Raw genomic sequence first — 17,024 nt, 5'->3', positions numbered from 1 at the left:
GAAATTTTCGACGATATTTTAAAAGTTTATATAAAATCCTATCTTGCTGACATTCAATTTATTTAATTTTTAATAATTCTGTTTCAAATAAAATCAACCTGTGCTGGAAAAATATATTTTATCTAAAAATAAACATTTATTGAACTTAATTGATTACTTTTATTTGCATTAAACTTGATCTGCTGACATTCTATTTACTATTTTTGACATTTTATGCTAACTTTGGACTTTAAAAGTTAACTTTAAAGCAAACTTTCATTGCAGAAATTAATTAAAACTGCAATTATAATTGATTTCGAATATTTTTTAAATATTAAAATTAATTTTAGTCACAAATCCAGATTGGGTTACTACAGAAATTTTGACAGATTTTAAAAGCTTTAATAAAATAAATACTAAAAACGTTTTAATTTTGTTTAATTCTGTTTCAAATAAAATCTACCTGTGCTGGAAAAAATGTAATTTATTTAAAAATAAACATTTTCTGAACTTAATTGATTACTTTTATTTGCATTAAACTTGATCTGCTGACATTCTATTTACTATTTTTGACATTTTATGCTAACTTTGGACTTTAAAAGTTAACTTTAAAGCAAACCTTCATTGCAGAAATTAATTAAAACTGCAATTATAGTTGATTTCAAATATTTTTTAAATATTAAAATTAATTTCAGTCACAAATCCAGACTGGGTTACCACAGAAATTTCGACAGATTTTAAAAGCTTTAATAAAATAAATACTAAAAACGTTTTAATTTTGTTTAATTCTGTTTCAAATAAAATCTACCTGTGCTGGAAAAATATATTTTATCTAAAAATAAACATTTATTGAACTTAATTGATTACTTTTATTTGCATTAAAGTTGATCTGCTGACATTCTATTTACTATTTTTGACATTTTATGCTAATTTTGGACTTAACTTTAAAGCAAACTTTCATTGCAGAAATTAATGAAATCTGCAATTATAATTGATTTCAAATATTTTTGAAGTATTAAAATTAATTTCAGTCACAAATCCAGATTGGGTTACTACAGAAATATCGACAGAACGTAATAGTTACGGTCTTTGTACTTAGTGATTATTTGATAAGTTTGCTAATTTTATAGAATTGCGGCTCCCATGGAGGATCAAGAAATCGAAGTGCTTTTCGAATACCTTAAAAGGGAGCCGGAGATGTACCGGATTTTGCAAAGGTTCGTGAGCAGGACTGTTCAGGTAATTTTCACTTTGTCTTTCTCTTTCTTTAAAGTTTGTTCCACCCGCTGTATGGTCTTTTATCACGTGTTTTTTGCATGAATTTAAAGATGGCAGCGAATTTTATAGTCTTTCGTTGTATTTTGCTTGCATAATGTCTGCAAATTTCATGCAGGCATTTCTGATTTACTGCTGTTTATTTATGTGCTGCTGTAAGGGCATATCATCAACTCAAACACTAAAGTGAGTCATGCCAGCATTAACGCTTGCATTTTTTTTCTAAATCATTCATTGCAACACTGCTTATAACCATAGACTGCGTGTAAAATAAGCTAAAAGCGTCAAAAAAGTTGTCGTCTTTTATTTTACCAATATGCACGCACGCACAAAAACCAATATGAATGAATGTGCCACGTTTATTTTGATTACAGTAAAGCTTATTGCAGAGATGAATGAGTGGGTGCAGTACATTTTCCTTCAGCCAAATGTTCATATGATTTTTTTTAGCTATAGGCGCTGCAACTGGCAATGCTGGAGTACCGATGGAATGCTGCTGCTGCCGCTGCTATATTATGGTAATTAGTTATCTCGTATCGATCGATGACTTTCCTCTGTACATTATGGGATGACTAATTTTGTCTACTTACACGATATACCCAAATGATTAATAAAGAATGTAAGGGTGAAATCCAAAAATGATGTTAGAATAAACGAATTTGAGGCGTATTTTGCATGGGCATTTTGTACTGCCATCAGGGCTGCACAGTGATACGTACACACAATGCGCTAAGATTTTTGAGAATCCAAGGAGAGAAATGAAAGTCTGTGAGCTACTAGCAAATAAAATAAAAAAAAAAAAGAGCTAAAACTCCACAGATTTAATTAATACTCTTTTCTGCAATTGCTGGGATAATTGTTGGTTTCTGCGTTGTTATTCATCGAGTAAAATCCTTTTTTTGTATTTCGATTAAGGATTTGATAATAAAAAATTTCAAATTTTCATTGTTACATAGTGAAACAACAGGATTTCTCTTCTATTTTTTCTTAAGAGATTTTTCAATCTAAGTGATGTATAGTAGATGATTCTAATGAACAGTTTAGTTTTAGTTTATACAACTTTTTCGAATGTGAGGGAGGCTAAAACTATTCCTGAAGAATTATTAAAGAATAAAGAAATTAGCTATATATATATATATGTATATATATATATATATGTTTCTGAAGAAAGAAAAAATATATTACCTAAAGTGAATTCTCTTTATCTATAAAAAGGTGAAATTAATAGTAGTTGTGAAGTAATAGCAATTATGAAAAGCAGAAGCGATCAAATTGATAAAATTATTGAAAAAGTTGAGCAATGCATTCTTATGATCAGCCAGCTATTGTAATAATACCTATAGAAGAAACAAATCATACTAATTGGTGAGTAATAGTATGTTGTTACACAAGTGAATGATGTTGGAGTAGGTGTAGCCAATAAAAGCATGCAATAAATACAAAAGATATGAATAAAGTTACGAAAAAGTTAAAAATAAAAGCATGCAATAAATACAAAAGAAAAAACGCCTTAATAATAAATTATGTAAGTAAGTTCACAAAATACATGCATGTTAATAAAACTAGCCAAGAAACGCATGCAAAAACATTGTTAATAAAAAAACATCAAATAATATAAAGTTACAAAAAGCACGCAGTTAATAAAATTAACCGAAAAATGCATGCAAAAACAAAGTTAATAAAAAACGAGTGAGAACAACGAAAAAAATAAATGCATGCAATAAATACAAAAAAAAAAAGTGTAAACCTTAATAACAAATGGTGTAAGTTATTGTTAATAATACCTATAGAAGAAATAAATCATACTAAATGGTGTAAGCTATTGTAATAATACCTATAGAAGAAATAAATCATACTAATTGGTGAGTAATAGTATGTTGTTACAGAAGTGAATAATGTTGGGGTGGGCGTAGCCAAGTGATAAGGCAGCGGTCTTCGGTGTCGCTGTGCTAGGGTTCGAATCCTTCTATCCAATCCGTATATTAACGGTGGTGGCGTAAAGTGATTCTCTAATGTCAACGTTATTTAATAATACATATATAAAATATATTAACATTTATAAGTAGAATGGAAAAGTTTGTATGGAAAGTAGTAAATTAATAACGCTGGTGCAATAAAAATCTTAAGAGGTCATGGTATTGTAAGGAAGCGTCCATCCAGGTGTGTACGTTGAGGGGGAGGGGGCGGGGGGAGAGAGAGGGGTTAGGGATACCTGGTGATGGGTCTGGCTTGCATATATGAGGTTGTTGATAATATAAGGTGTAGGTGAGTCTTTAGTGCTCGGGTATTATGGCAAAATTGAGGTTAGCATAGGTGAGTATCTGTGAGTGATAATGGTTGTAGCATTTGAGCTGATATTGTCATGAAGAAGGAATATCAGCAACATAGATAATAATAATGACCCTAGTGTACGAATCTGGTAGCAATATACCTATAAGGTTTCTGACGGATTTACGTGGTACATGGTGTTGGTATCTCCGTTGTAAATGCATTGTCAAGCTGGCTGGAATTAACTATTTGGCGCAATAAGAAAGAACGCTTTATGTGCTTTGAAGATGGTGAATAAATAAGAAGACAAACAAATGAGGGAATAGAGTAACATTTATACCGTCAACGGAGATTTTTATTAGCATTGATTTTCTCCACTCTTGATAATCGTATCAGAGAATTAGCTTTTTTAAATGCAAATAAACGATAGTAAACAATCTAAAGATAATTTTGGCACAACAAATTTCATGCGGTACCTAGACAAGAATAAAACATTTTAAAAGTTCTAATAAAAAAAGTATGTTATCAAACTTACCAGCATTTAAAAGTTCTAATAAATTAAATATTAAAAACGTTTTAATTTTTATTAACTCTGTTTCAAATAAAATCTGCCAGTGCTGGAAAAATGTATTTCATTTAAAAATAAACATTTATTGAACTTAATTGATTACATTTATATGCATTAAACTTGATCTGCTGACATTCTATTTACTATTTTTGACATTTTATGCTAACTTCTGACTTTAAAAGTTAACTTTAAAGCAAACTTTCATTGCAGAAATTAATTAAAACTGCAATTATAATTGATTTCGAATATTTTATAAATATTAAAATTAATTTTAGTCACAAATCTGGATTGGGTTACTGCAGAAATTTCGACAGATTTTAAAAGTTTTAATAAAATAAATACTAAAAATGTTTTAATTTTACTTAATTCTGTTTCAAATAAAATCTACCTGTGCTGGAAAAATGTAATTCATTTAAAAATAAACATTTACTGAACTTAATTGATTACTTTTATTTGCATTAAACTTGATCTGCTGACATTCTATTTACTATTTTTGACATTTTATGCTAACTTTGGACTTTAAAAGTTAACTTTAAAGCAAACTTTCATTGCAGAAATTAATTAAAACTGCAATTATAATTGATTTCAAATATTTTTTAAATATTAAAATTAATTTTAGTCACAAATCCAGATTGGATTACTGCAGAAATTTCGACAGATTTTAAAAGTTTTAATAAAATAAATACTAAAAATGTTTTAATTTTACTTAATTCTGTTTCAAATAAAATCTACCTGTGCTGGAAAAAATGTAATTAATTTAAAAATAAACATTTATTGAACCTAATTGATTACTTTTATTTGCATTAAACTTGATCTGCTGACATTCTATTTACTATTTTTGACATTTTATGCTAACTTTGGAATTTAAAAGTTAACTTTAAAGCAAACTTTCATTGCAAATTATTTTTTAATTAATTTCTTTCAGTAAATGTTTATTTTTTCTAAAAATAAACATTTATTGAACTTAATTGATTCTTTTATTTGCATTAAACCTGATCTGCTTACATTCTATTTACTATTTTTGACATTTTTTGCTAACTTCTGACTTTAAAAGTTAACTTTAAAGCAAACTTTCATTGCAGAAATTTTTTAAAATGCAATTATAATTGATTTCAAATATTTTTTAAATATTAAAATTAATTTTAGTCACAAATCCAGATTGGGTTACTGCAGAAATTTCGACAGATTTTAAAAGTTTTAATAAAATAAATACTAAAAACGTTTTAATTTTGTTTAATTCTGTTTCAAATAAAATCTACCTGTGCTGGAAAAAATGTAATTAATTTAAAAATAAACATTTATTGAACCTAATTGATTACTTTTATTTGCATTAAACTTGATCTGCTGACATTCTATTTACTATTTTTGACATTTTATGCTAACTTTGGACTTTAAAAGTTAACTTTAAAGCAAACTTTCATTGCAAATTATTTTTTAATTAATTTCTTTCGGTAAATGTTTATTTTTTCTAAAAATAAACATTTATTGAACTTAATTGATTCTTTTATTTGCATTAAACTTGATCTGCTTGCATTCTATTTACTATTTTTGACATTTTATGCTAACTTTGGACTTTAAAAGTTAACTTTAAAGCAAACTTTCATTGCAAATTATTTTTTAATTAATTTCTTTCAGTAAATGTTTATTTTTTCTAAAAATAAACATTTATTGAACTTAATTGATTCTTTTATTTGCATTAAACCTGATCTGCTTACATTCTATTTACTATTTTTGACATTTTTTGCTAACTTCTGACTTTAAAAGTTAACTTTAAAGCAAACTTTCATTGCAGGAATTTTTTAAATGCAATTATAATTGATTTCAAATATTTTTAAAATATTAAAATTAATTTTAGTCCAAATCCAGATTGGGTTACTACAGAAATTTCGACAGATTTTAAAAGTTTTAATAAAATAAATACTAAAAATGTTTTAATTTTACTTAATTCTGTTTCAAATAAAATCTACCTGTGCTGGAAAAAATGTAATTCATTTAAAAATAAACATTTACTGAACTTAATTGATTCTTTGCATTAAACTTGATCTGCAGACATTTTAATTACTATTTTTGACATTCTATGCTAACTTTGGACTTTAAAAGTTAACTTTAAAGCAAACTTTCATTGCAGAAATTAATTAAATCTGCAATTATAATTGATTTCAAATGTTTTTTAAATATTAAAATTATTTTTAGTCACAAATCCAGACAGGGTTACCTAAGAAATTTCGACAGATATTAAATGTTATAATAAATTAAATGTTAAAAACATTTTAATTCTTTCTAATTTTATTTTTACTAAAAAGGGTGAAAAGTTATATCCTGTTTAGCTAGTAAATCAAAAAGTCTTTTTGTAAACAGCTCCTATAACTGCACTGTTTTTGGTCAATACAGTACCTGGTGGATGCCATAATGATAAAAAAAATTTTGACGACGATGAGAAATACAAGGAATAGAACATGAATGAATTGCTAAAAAAATCTTATTAATAGTATGTTGTTACAGAAGTGAATAATGTTGGGGTGGGCGTAGCCAAGTGATAAGGCAGCGGTCTTCGGTGTCGCTGTGCTAGGGTTCGAATCCTTCTATCCAATCCGTATATTAACGGTGGTGGCGTAAAGTGATTCTCTAATGTTAACGTTATTTAATAATACATATATAAAATATATTAACATTTATAAGTAGAATGGAAAAGTTTGTATGGAAAGTAGTAAATTAATAACGCTGGTGCAATAAAAATCTTAAGAGGTCATGGTATTGTAAGGAAGCGTCCATCCAGGTGTGTACGTTGAGGGGAGGGGGCGGGGGAGAGAGAGGGGTTAGGGATACCTGGTGATGGGTCTGGCTTGCATATATGAGGTTGTTGATAATATAAGGTGTAGGTGAGTCTTTAGTGCTCGGGTATTATGGCAAAATTGAGGTTAGCATAGGTGAGTATCTGTGAGTGATAATGGTTGTAGCATTTGAGCTGATATTGTCATGAAGAAGGAATATCAGCAACATAGATAATAATAATGACCCTAGTGTACGAATCTGGTAGCAATATACCTATAAGGTTTCTGACGGATTTACGTGGTACATGGTGTTGGTATCTCCGTTGTAAATGCATTGTCAAGCTGGCTGGAATTAACTATTTGGCGCAATAAGAAAGAACGCTTTATGTGCTTTGAAGATGGTGAATAAATAAGAAGACAAACAAATGAGGGAATAGAGTAACATTTATACCGTCAACGGAGATTTTTATTAGCATTGATTTTCTCCACTCTTGATAATCGTATCAGAGAATTAGCTTTTTTAAATGCAAATAAACGATAGTAAACAATCTAAAGATAATTTTGGCACAACAAATTTCATGCGGTACCTAGACAAGAATAAAACATTTTAAAAGTTCTAATAAAAAAAGTATGTTATCAAACTTACCAGCATTTAAAAGTTCTAATAAATTAAATATTAAAAACGTTTTAATTTTTATTAACTCTGTTTCAAATAAAATCTGCCAGTGCTGGAAAAATGTATTTCATTTAAAAATAAACATTTATTGAACTTAATTGATTACATTTATATGCATTAAACTTGATCTGCTGACATTCTATTTACTATTTTTGACATTTTATGCTAACTTCTGACTTTAAAAGTTAACTTTAAAGCAAACTTTCATTGCAGAAATTAATTAAAACTGCAATTATAATTGATTTCGAATATTTTATAAATATTAAAATTATTTTTAGTCACAAATCCAGACAGGGTTACCTAAGAAATTTCGACAGATATTAAAAGTTATAATAAATTAAATGTTAAAAACATTTTAATTCTTACTAATTTTATTTTTACTAAAAAGGGTGAAAAGTTATATCCTGTTTAGCTAGTAAATCAAAAAGTTTTTTTGTAAACAGCTCCTATAACTGCACTGTTTTTGGTCAATACAGTACCTGGTGGATGCCATAATGATAAAAAAAATTTTGACGACGATGAGAAATACAAGGAATAGAACATGAATGAATTGCTAAAAAAATCTTATTAAATTGTGAAAAAATCAGAAGTGGTAATTTGTACGTAACCTTTATTTGTCTATTCATTCCTAAGAAAATCAATAAAAATCTGCATTAGTTAATAGAAATAATTGAGAGAAGAAAAAGAAAGTTTATGTAGAAGAACGATAATATACATAGTACAAAGATGTTAGGTCGAGATGTAGTAGAGACCAAAGAAATATTCGAAGATGGAACAGTCTCCATATATTAGATGAAAAAAAAAAAAAAAAATCTTCATGAGCGCGAAAGGATAAAGACTCTCGAGCGCGAAAGATTGCAGAGAAATACTATTATTATGAATGTTCATTTTCGTCACTACTTTCTTTTCTTTTTGTTGCGTCAGAATTATCAGGGAAAGTATGGGGTATTTAATGATTAGCATAAATAGAATTATGTGTAGGTAAATTAAAATATGTAAACCAGTGTTTTTTTATCATGTGTTCTTTTACCATAAGTAAATAATGGTTACGTATAAGTAAATAATAGTTACGTAATAGTTACGGTCATTGTACTTAGTGAATATTTGATAAGTTTGCTAATTTTATAGAATTGCGGCTCCCATGGAGGATCAAGAAATCGAAGTGCTTTTCGAATACCTTAAAAGGGAGCCGGAGATGTACCGGATTTTGCAAAGGTTCGTGAGCAGGACTGTTCAGGTAATTTTCACTTTGTCTTCCTCTTTTTTGCTTTTATTTTTTTTTATAAATTGATACAGTATGAAGAAAGAGTTGCTGAACTTTGCACTGCCATAAATTTAAAAAGTGACTGTAAAAAATAGCTTTTTCAGTTTGAACAGTCGCTCATAGAGAGGATGGCGGAGGCGGGGTGGAGGTTGGAGGAACTGGTAGGGCAGAGTGCCCAGCCAGCAATGGAAGAGGACCCGGTGCCTCAGGAGCCGGAATTTAACGAAGAAGAGGCAGAGTGGGCTCCTCTGCCTGAAAATGAAAATGGTGATGAGGCCGAGAACTGGCCATCAGAAGCAGAGTGGACCCCTCTGCCAGAAGAAGAGGAAGAAGAAGAAGAGCCTGAGGTACCGGGGGTACCAATGGAGATCGAGGAACCGGTAGGAGCAGTACGCGAACTCGTCCTGTAAGTTTAAGTTTTAGCAGCTATTGTACTAATTTGCTAACTAGATATTAACCTTACCTACCCAATAATTTGCAATAAATATAAAACTGTTTCAGGCGAACGAGGACAATCAGAATCCCGGTTCCTGCCATGCAAGAAGCAATGGCTGCGGCACCTCCGGAGAAATTCCAACCAGCTGATTTAAAAGATCTTCCGGAGCAACTCCGAAGAGAGTTGATAGTGCCGCAAGCAGAGCCATACACGGTGGCACAAGGAGAAGGAAGCAAGAACATCGGTAAGTTATAATTTTAATAACTTAAGAAATGATTATATGCCGCAATTTGTAGAAGAAATACAATCATATTTTGACTTTGTATTGATAAAATCATATGATATCATCGAAAATTTCATCCCTTATAATGCACTAAAACGATTACAAAATTCTATATCGATACTCGAAGAACAGTTTGTGCAACAATATTTTCTTACTATTTCTATTTTCAGTGTGTGGCCTCTGCTGCAGGCAGTTTGAAACGTTGAAAGGGTGGCGCATTCACGCGTCGAGAACACACAAGCAAGATGGTAAGTATTGCGAAATGAATTTCCAATTAGTTTTTAAAGATATCGCTACATTTGATTCATTTAAAAGCCAGTGGACTGATTAATTTGCATATTCCAGGCTTTTGTGCCCGTTGTGGGCATTACCTCTTGCTGCCACCTGAATTTACGGCCGCCCAGAGAACGGCAGCAATGGAGCTTCATGCCCTCGATTGGTGCCCGAGGGCATGCGCGGCCGTAATAAGCGAACGACAGGTGAAGCGGCGCAGACTTGACCTGGTAGGAAGAGAAGAGGATGCGCATCACCTCTTCATCCCAGGTAAGAAATTAATTAGCATTGAAGAAGTGAAATTTAAAAGTTAAAAAAAAAAAAAAATGAATGACCATAGAAAACAAAATATTAAAGTGGGTCTCGTAATTTTTCTAATCAGTGGTTTTTTTTAGGCTAATATTATTGCCTGGTCTTCCTCATGCGGCCACCTGTCGCTGCCTGCTGCGAATCTCCATCCTCTTCCAATGAAAGCTGGTTAGTAACATCCAAAAAATTTAAAAAAAAAAAAAAAAAATGAAAAACTAAAAAATAAAAAAAAAAAACTAAAAAATAAAAAAAAAAAACTAAAAAATAAAAAAAAAAAACAAAAAATAAAAAAAAAAAACTAAAAAATAAAAAAAAAAAAACTAAAAAACAAAAAAATCAAAAAAACCAAAAAAAAAATCAAAAGAATAAAAAAAATTAAAAATAGAAAAAATGAAAAAAAAAAAAATTTGTTCTTTGATTTAACATAAGAACAACTGATTTCAAAATATAGAAAAGGCTGAGGAGTTTGTAGCTGTTTTACGTTTTTGTATGTCATTTACCGTCTTAGTGATAGAGTAATCAAAAGCTTGTAAAGGGCATTTTTTTGCCATCACAAACATAAACCAAATTACTTTGAAATCAGTTGTTTTTTCTTTTTTTTTTTTTTTCTTTTTTTGTTTTTTAGCCTTTGGGCAGCTAATTTTGTTGAAAATTGTGTATTTTGTTTATTTTCATCTAAATAATGTAATTTAATGTTCTTATTTTTTTGATATTACTTATAACTGTTTAATAACTGTTTTTTTTTTTCTTTTTTTTTTTGATTTTCTAAACTTATCACAATTATTGTTTTTTTTTTACAATTATTGTTACTTTATCCATTATTTCTGTTTAATGAAAATTTTCATTGTTATTTTAGTGTTACTAATGGTGTTAAATTTTTTATTTAATTTTATTGCTGTATACATCGAATATCAACTTATTCTATATTTATTTTTTGTATTTTCTAACTTGTAATAAGTTATTTACATTTTAAGATGATTTTTTGGCTATTAAAAAAATGCACAAATTTCATCACATGAATATATTTTTAATGGAATAGAGCAATTTTTTTAGAATTTCTGTTTGTATTCAAGTAGTCTTTTAATTTAAATAGGATAAGTTGTCAATAGAGGATTGAGTTAATAAGATCTAATTTTGAATTTTATTTTGAGCTAAATCATAAGTTGATATCATTTGTAATTATCTCTGTAATTATCTTTGTGTGTATGTGGTGGGAGGGAGGGTAGGGGTGGTCGAAGGGAGGTACAGAATTATACCTTCCTTCGTCAGTATAACATTAACGAAGCATATAGAAAAAATGTTTGGTTTTAAAATTCAGATGAAGGGCCTTTTGAAATCTGGAATAAATTTCAAAATTCTTGATCTCTATTCATTTTTAAGTATATTTTTTGAATTGGTAGAGCTTTGGGCTTTAAAAAGATATCAAAAATATTTAATTTTTGTTTTTTTTTTTTTAATTTTTGCGTTTTCAATTTTTTTTCTGAATTGAGTTAAAATCAAAAATCTTTTTTGAAATTAATTCTTTTTATTCGGATTATTTTTTGGAATCTTTTTATGGATTTTTTTCTTTTTTTGGTAATTTTTTTTTGGATTTTATTATTTGCATGCTTTTTTTCATTCATTTCATTTGTTGCTATTTTCATTTTTTCATGCCTTTAGCATTTTACTTCTTGCTAACTTTTGTCCATTCCACTGATACTAATTTATTTTTGTTGTATTACCACTATTTTGTATCACTTTTTTTTTTTTTTATTTCAAAAATCTTTCACTTTTATCTTTTTTTTGTTTATATTGGTTTTGCATGTGTTTTCGGTTATTTCTACTAATTGCGTGTTTTTTTATTTTTTTATTTTTTTTTTATTTTTGCTATTAACATGTGCATATTTTGTATTTTACTAACTGCATGCTTTTTGTAACTTTTTCTCATGAACACTTTTTCTTTTGCATTTATTGCATGCTTTTATTTTTTCGTTGTTCTCACTCGTTTTTTATTAACTGTATTTTTGCATGCATTTTTCGATTAATTCTACTAACTGCATGCATTTTGTATCTTTACTCACGCATTTGTTATTATGGCGCACATTTTTTTTGTATTTAAATGCATGTTTTTTTTGTTGGCTTCACTCATTTCTATTAACATCGTTTTTGCATGCGTGTTGAGTTTGTTCTATTAACAGCATGCTTTTTGTAACTTTATACCATTTGCTGTTTTTTTATTAACATTGTTTTTGCATGCGTTTCTTGGGTAGTTATATTAACATGCATGTTTTTTGTAAACTTACAACATTTATTATTATGGTGTACACTTTTTTCTTTTGTATTTATTGCATGCTTTTATTTTTCACTCGTTTTTTATTAACATTGTTTTTGCATGCGTTTTTTGTTAATTTTATTAACTGCATGTTCTTTGTAACTTTTTCTCATGTACACTTTTTTCTTTTGTATTTATTGCATGCTTTTATTTTTCACTCGTTTTTTATTAACACTGTTTTGCATGCATTTTTTGGTTAATTTTATTAACTGCATGCTTTCTGTTACTTTATACTATTTGCTGTTTTTTTATTAACACTGTTTTTGCATGCGTTTCTTGGTTAGTTTTACTAACATGCATGTGTTTTGTGAATCTACTTACACCATTTATTATTAAAGCGTTTTTTCTTTTCTATTTATTGCATGCTTTTGTTTTTCACTCGTTTTTTATTAACATTGTTTTTGCATGCATTTTTTCTTAATTTTATTAACTGCATGTTCTTTGTATCTTTTTCTCATGTACACTTTTTTCTCTTGTATTTATTGCATGCTTTTATTTTTCACTCGTTTTTCATTAACACTGTTTTGCATGCATTTTTTGGTTAATTTTATTAACTGCATGCTTTTTGTTACTTTATACTAATTGCTGTTTTTTTATTAACATTGTTTTTGCATGCGTTTTTTGGGTAGTTATATTAACATGCATGTTTTTTGTAAACTTACAACACTTATTATTAAGGTGTACACTTTTTTCTTTTGTATTTATTGCATGCTTTTATTTTTCACTCGTTTTTTATTAACATTGTTTTTGCATGCATTTTTTGTTAATTTTATTAACTGCATGCTTTTTGTTACTTTATACTATTCGCTGTTTTTTTATTAACATTGTTTTTGCATGCGTTTCTTGGGTAGTTATATTAACATGCATGTTTTTTGTAAACTTACAACATTTATTATTAAGGTGTATACTTTTCTCTTTTGCATTTATTGCATGCTTTTATTTTTTTCGTTGTTCTCATCATTTTTTTTTTTATTAACATTGTTTTTGCATGCATTTTTTCTGTTAATTTTATTAACTGCATGCTTTTTGTTACTTTATACTATTTGCTGTTTTTTTATTAACACTGTTTTTGCATGCGTTTCTTGGTTAGTTTTACTAACATGCATGTGTTTTGTGAATCTACTTACACCATTTATTATTAAAGCGTTTTTTCTTTTCTATTTATTGCATGCTTTTGTTTTTCGTTGTTCTCATCGTTTTTTTTTTTTTTTATTAACATTGTTTTTGCATGCATTTTTCAGTTAATTCCATTAACTACAGCATTTTGTATCTTTACTCATACCATTTGTTATTATGGCATTTTTTTGTATTGAAGTGCATGCTTTTTTTGTTGGCTTCATTGATTTCTATTAACATTGTTCTTGCATGCGTGTTGAGTATTGTTATTACTATTAGTAGTAGTGTTATTAAATTACTATAATGTCTTATTGTTATTATATTTCCAATTTATTTATTACAATTTATTCTTCACCTAATTTCAAAGTGAACTTTTCTCATAAACAATAATTAAATATAGTTTATAAATTGCAGTGCATCCTTACGATCAAGCAAGCATATCAGTGTTCAATGCCATATCAAACCAGCTATTCAAACCAGAAAGCATTTCAGTGGGATGCTGCTATAACTTATGTCTTCGAGACAACGGTATGCTTAATTTCTATGCATTTTTTCTCTTAAATCTCATTTTAAATTATTTCAATTTTATTGTTTTAGCAATTTTCGAATAATATTTCTAGTTATTATTAAAAAATCAGATAGTCATTACATGTCAAATAATAAATTAATTTTTTTTAAAAAATTGATCCCAAAAATTGACCTCAATTAAGTGATTTACATAATTACGTAAGAAAATATTAATCCATGCATTCAAAATGATTTGAATTAGTGGAGCTAACATCATTCTTAATGGCTCAAACTATAAATTTAACGAAAATGTAAATTTTAAAATACTAATGAAGTTACAAAAATAAAATTAACCAACGTCATAAAAGTATTTTGAATTTACTGGCAATACGCCATCTTCATGGTCATGATTTTCTTTCATGTTAGTATCATCTCTTTGTTTATCACGGCAGAAAATTGTGAAAAGAATTTTTTGAAATATTAATAAATAATAAAATCAAAAGTAATTGATCCCATCTAATCATTTTTAATTCATTTTAAATGCAAAAAATGAATTTTAAGTATAAATATGTACGTTGAAAATGATATTAATTCATTTAGTGAATATTGTTTTGAGTTACAGCGAATTTAATGATTAGGTTCGATCAACATTATGAAATCATTTGAACTTATTTGTTTAACATTACATTTTTATTAAACCACCTTCATAATCTACTTTCATGCTGGTGACATCTTTTTATTTGTTATGATATAGGCTAAAATACTCGAACGAATTCTACCAAATGCTCAGAAGATAAAATTAATTGTAAATAGCAATTAATTAACTAATTAATAATTATAGGTGAAGTGAAAAGAGTGTATTTATGGTGTGAGAAAGACGATGAGAGTTAATAAAAATAGAAAGTTGGGAAGATAATTAGAGAATTATGAGTAACGGAAATAACTTTATCCTAAGTTGAATCACACGAAATAAATCCCTCAAAGGATCATTTAGCAGTGGGTTTGGGTGCAGCATGCGACTAATTCCGATTAGTGAAATTAATGCCACCCTGGAAAGGCGGATTTTCAAAGTTTTTTGGTTTCTTAATTATGTTTACTTCCCTTTTTTCTTATGCAAATGCTAAAAATTAAGGATAAGATTGTACTAAAATATATTCCTACGAATTATTGCTCGATTTTGTTATAATTTATGGTTCAGAATTTATGTTTTCTTTCTCTTTCTCTTCCCCTCTCTCTCTTTGAATTGTTATTTGTGTAACATAATCCCTAATTAATTTATTTTTTTCATTTTTGATAATTTGAATCAATTATTTTGATTTGTATCATTTATGAATGGATGAGATTAATTTCATGATAATTATTTAATCAGTAATTAGAAAGCATAATTTAAATATATTTTTCATATGAAATTTTATAAGGAATATAATTTCTGTTAGGATTTTTTGTGCAATATTTAAAATATGAATAATGATTACTTTTAGTTTAGCTCTACTCTATATCGATATATCTTTATGGTTTTTTAAGATAAGAAGTATGAGAGAAGATTTAATTGAGCTAACAACTTCTACCTGAATGATGTATGATAGGAAAATAAGAGATGAATTAGTGCTACGAAGAATGTAACAAAGAGATGGATATTTTATGATAAAGATAGAAAAATTATTGTGACAAATAGGTTGAATTAAGAGATGGAAAGTTTTATTCTTTAATTTTTTATTACAATTGTCGTTTATTTTTTCTTTTAACTGCATATTTAGCTTTATGAAAAATGATCGATCATAGAAGAGTGATGAGATTAAGCTGTTTTTGCCATCGGAGTAATTAATTATGTTTATAAAATTGTTGCAAAAAATTTATTGCTAATGACTTTAAGTGTTACTTGAATATAAGTAACAAAATGAAATTGCAAGATGGAAAAGGGTGAAATGGCAAATAATGAGGAAAAAAAGGGAATAAGCTGCTTCTTTAAAAAGCAAATGACACTGATAAGTGATCTTATCAGCAAGACAGAATTATTTTATACGATCTGTTATTTTATATGATAATTATTTTACACGATGTGTTAGTCGCAAGTTCGAATGGGTTCTTTTTTTTTTTTTTTTACTGCAATGTTCGTTCCTTAGCATTACAGCAAAGTAATTCGAACTTTATCAGTTGTTAACTTATGCTTACAAATTGTTGAATAGTTCGGATGCGAAATAATTTAAGAATATGTTGTTAAGATGATTCCAATTGTTAAATAAAATTTCGATGGAAATAATATTGCTGAATTAATAGGTAATCTATCAGTTAATTCTTAATGATTAATATTTTAATGACAGTATCAATGAAGTAATTCTAATTCACATAAAAAAAAAATAAATTGCACAGGCCTAATTCTATTCATTCTTTTCAAATTGACATAGTTCATTGATAAAAAGAAAAAAAAAAAACTAATAATTACCAACCACCAAATTGTTTTCACCATTGATTTTACTTTAAGTTATACTAATATTGTCCGAATGAAATCTTTTGAATCGAAATAGAAGGGATTTATCAGGTGATTTGTTTTTGCATTCATTGTATGCGTCTGAAAATACTAGTTTTTTTTTTATTTTTTTTTAGAAATCTTGACCGACATCGTGAGTCATCTCGTTTTGCTGCACGTGATCGACGTGGTAAGGAAGCGGACATCTTTGCGGATCTCAAAGTAGTGATACCAATTGTTGATGAAGCAACAGTTACACATGTGGATCGGATTGCTATATTGCGGGTTGCATTGACTCTTTGCCGGTTACGAAAAGTTGCAACGAAATGTATTTTTTTTTTGTTAACAAGAATTATTGATATCTTGCATTATGTAAATTTTCAAAATAAACAGCCCACAGTAATGCAAGAATTGTTTTTCCTGCATCTGCAAACATTAGGCAAATTCATTTTTCTTCAATTTTAGCTATGAAAACCTGAAATGCACGCCAGTTGCAGCGTAAGCAAACAGGTTATTTAAAA

The 17,024-nt window shown here is 28.1% G+C and overlaps 2 protein-coding genes and 3 pseudogenes across 5 annotated transcripts; all 5 read left to right on the top strand.

The window, feature by feature from the left end:
* Positions 1-1,463: 1,463 nt before the first annotated feature.
* Bm18504 lies at positions 1,464-1,850 on the top strand (annotated as a pseudogene). Its single transcript has one exon. A coding segment is annotated over exon 1 (387 nt).
* A 701-nt stretch (positions 1,851-2,551) lies between these two features.
* On the top strand, positions 2,552-2,620 carry Bm18503 (annotated as a pseudogene). The gene has a single exon. A coding segment is annotated over exon 1 (69 nt).
* Positions 2,621-3,944: 1,324 nt separating this feature from the next.
* Positions 3,945-4,064, top strand: Bm18502 (annotated as a pseudogene). Its single transcript has one exon. A coding segment is annotated over exon 1 (120 nt).
* A 4,413-nt stretch (positions 4,065-8,477) lies between these two features.
* Bm17259 (Uncharacterized protein) lies at positions 8,478-10,275 on the top strand (the record flags this gene model as incomplete). The annotated part of the gene is made up of 7 exons (XM_043083058.1): positions 8,478-8,482; positions 8,666-8,774; positions 8,906-9,207; positions 9,303-9,481; positions 9,691-9,768; positions 9,866-10,023; positions 10,189-10,275. The coding sequence occupies 7 exons, from the start codon at positions 8,478-8,480 to the stop codon at positions 10,273-10,275; spliced, it is 918 nt and encodes a 305-aa protein (XP_042938992.1).
* A 3,765-nt stretch (positions 10,276-14,040) lies between these two features.
* On the top strand, positions 14,041-17,005 carry Bma-hif-1.1 (Uncharacterized protein; the record flags this gene model as incomplete). The annotated part of the gene is made up of 3 exons (XM_043083057.1): positions 14,041-14,057; positions 16,641-16,808; positions 16,969-17,005. The coding sequence occupies 3 exons, from the start codon at positions 14,041-14,043 to the stop codon at positions 17,003-17,005; spliced, it is 222 nt and encodes a 73-aa protein (XP_042938991.1).
* Positions 17,006-17,024: the final 19 nt, after the last annotated feature.

Source organism: Brugia malayi (genome assembly GCF_000002995.4).
Source record: "Brugia malayi strain FR3 genome assembly, contig: Bm_140, whole genome shotgun sequence".
NCBI lineage: Eukaryota > Metazoa > Nematoda > Chromadorea > Rhabditida > Onchocercidae > Brugia > Brugia malayi.
This window is presented reverse-complemented; position numbering and strand designations above follow the sequence as displayed.